The 2,499-nt window shown below is 55.2% G+C and overlaps 1 protein-coding gene across 1 annotated transcript; it reads left to right on the top strand.

The window, feature by feature from the left end:
- The first annotated feature begins 717 nt into the window (after positions 1-717).
- Positions 718-2,157, top strand: LOC120685083. The gene is made up of 2 exons (XM_039966923.1): positions 718-1,910; positions 2,124-2,157. The coding sequence occupies exons 1-2, from the start codon at positions 718-720 to the stop codon at positions 2,155-2,157; spliced, it is 1,227 nt and encodes a 408-aa protein (XP_039822857.1).
- Positions 2,158-2,499: the final 342 nt, after the last annotated feature.

Genomic DNA, 2,499 nt, shown 5'->3' with positions numbered 1-2,499 from the left:
TTAGAACTAATCACCACAAAAGATTCCTCTTAGCTAAGCATGCGACGACTAACAATTAACACTAGTCAATTGAGCATGCAAAGATGAACAAGTGAATAGTAGGATCAAGTACAAATTAACTCAAAGTAACAAAGAAAGCCCGTGGCCTTGAGCTGCAAAGCTCGGCCTTGGCCCACGTGCAGCTGCAAAGCACACGTGGCATTGCCGGCCTGCTAGCCGCGCGTGGGCTTGGGCTGCGCGCCTCTGATTGCAGCGCGCGGGCTGGTGCTCCTTGGGCCAGGGGCCCAGCCCCCGCAGGGCTGCACCGGCCTGCCTTGGCCTCGCGCCGGGATGGGCCGCCCTGTGCGAAGAACGCGGCGGCGACGCCGGCTAGGCCAAGCGACAGCCTCCGTCCCCAGCCGCCGGTCATCTAGTCGGCGCCGTAGCTGATGGCGTTGCTGAATGCTCCTCGGTATCGTGCAGGGGCCATTTCCCCCACTGCCTGCAGGCTGCAACGGCAACGCTGATTCGGAGTCGGAGTTGGGATGGGATTTCCCGAGCACGACACGACGTAGCCTCTCGCCTCCCGCTATAAATCAAGCCGACCTAATCAAAAGGAAAAAAAAAAGAAAAGAAAGAAAGAAACCGACCGCGTGACGTAATAGAGTCGGGCCGTCGGCGCACAATATTTCCCCCACCTGCACCGCCGGCGCTGCCGCCGCCGCCGGGTACGTCGCCATGGAACAGGCAACGGAGGGCGGATCCGGCTCCGGCTCCGGCGTTAACGCCGGCCGCGATTGGTCCGGCTTGCCGGAGGAGCTGCTGGTCAGCTTCCTGCTGGCGATGGACGTCCCCGGCGCCGTCCGCTCCGGCGCGGTCTGCACCTCCTGGAACGCGGCGTACGCCGCCTTCCGCCGGCTCCGCGCGCCGTCGCCGAGGCAGCCCCCGTGCCTTCTCTACGCCAGTGACTCCCTTGCCCCCGGCGCCGCCGCGCTCCACTGCGTGGCCACCGGCGCCACGCTGCGGATCCCCTTCCCGCGGGCCCCGCTTGCCCGCCGGCCCCTGCTGGGCTCCGGCCACGGCTGGGTGGTCACCGCCGACGAGGCCTCCAACCTGCACCTCGTCAACCCCGTCACGGGCGCCCAGGCCGCGCTCCTGCCGGTCACCGCGCTCCACAACGTCAAGATGGGCACGGACGAGCGGGGCGGCCCCGCGTACACCGTCTACGACGAGCCGGGCCCCAACTCCAAGCCGCCGATCATCCTGGAGATCGGCCGGGCGCACGAGTACCTGTACCACCGGGTGGTGCTCTCGACCAGCCCCTCCGCCAGCCGCGCCTGCGTTGTTGTCCTCCTGCACATGCCAATGGGTAAGATATCCTTCACCAAGCTCGGCGACGACCGCTGGACCTTGTTCTCGCCGTGTGAGGGCACCGGGCTCCCGTGGAAGTGCTTCTACAAGGACGCCATGTACAGTGACGTTGACGGCTTGTTCTACCTTCTCCTGATCAATGCCTCCATAGTTAGCTTGGACCTCAATGGGTCCTCGCCGGTGGCTCGCATGATCCTCGACAACGTGTCAGGCACGGGCACTCGGGCCAAGTACCTAGTTCAGACACCGGCGGGTGACTTCTTGCAAGCTTGGAGGTTGAAGGACTATGTCGACTCGCCAACACCAGTGGACATTCCGCAAGAATACATGGACGAGGAAGAAGGCCAGGACCCATATGTAGAGCTCAACACCGTTGATATAGAGATCTACAAGGTTGACCTCCATGGTCAGAAGCTGGAGTTGATGAAGGGTTTGCCGGACTATGCGTTGTTTCTCGGCTTTAATGCCTCGATGTGCCTACCAATTAAGGATTTTGACGGATTAAAAGCGAATTGTGTTTACATAACCGACGACTCCCCGGAGTATGTGAATCTTCTGAAGTATAATCGGCGGGAAGTTGGGATTTGGAGTATGGCGGAGCAAAGCATGTCCAAACTTGTTGATGTCGCACCAGTTCTTTGTCCTTGGCTGAATTGGCCATCTCCTATTTGGATAAAACCCTCCTTTCTCTGAGTAGGTGGAGATTGTTGGAAAATTGTTGCCTTTCTTTTGTTTCCGAATAATTGTGATTATTGTCTTTTCTATTCAAACAGTTGTGACAATTTATTTAAGAAGTACACTTTCTAAGTGTCTTTGATGTCAAATCTTATTAAACCGATTTAGTATTTTTTGAAAGATTGTTTCTTTTCAGTTTATCATCCACATGTGAATGTTATTGTTTACGTTTAGAAAAGAAATCATTCTTCTCCAGTTTATTAAGCAACTAAGAGGGCTCTCTTTCACTTTTCAACAGGACGCGCCGGATTTTGTTTACTATATTTTATGAATCGTGTGCTAAATTATTAAATGTGTAGTCTTGGTTAAGTAGTGCTTGGTTGCTGAAGGATGCTAAATTGTAAAATTATTAATGGTAAAATTCGTATTTATTAGGCTTATCTTCTCAATAAATATATAATTTTTAAAAATACT

The sequence above is a fragment of the Panicum virgatum genome, chromosome 8N (assembly GCF_016808335.1).
Source record: "Panicum virgatum strain AP13 chromosome 8N, P.virgatum_v5, whole genome shotgun sequence".
NCBI classification, from domain to species: domain Eukaryota; kingdom Viridiplantae; phylum Streptophyta; class Magnoliopsida; order Poales; family Poaceae; genus Panicum; species Panicum virgatum.
The sequence above is the reverse complement of the archived record's forward strand: the minus strand, read 5'-3'. Positions and strand labels throughout refer to the sequence as shown.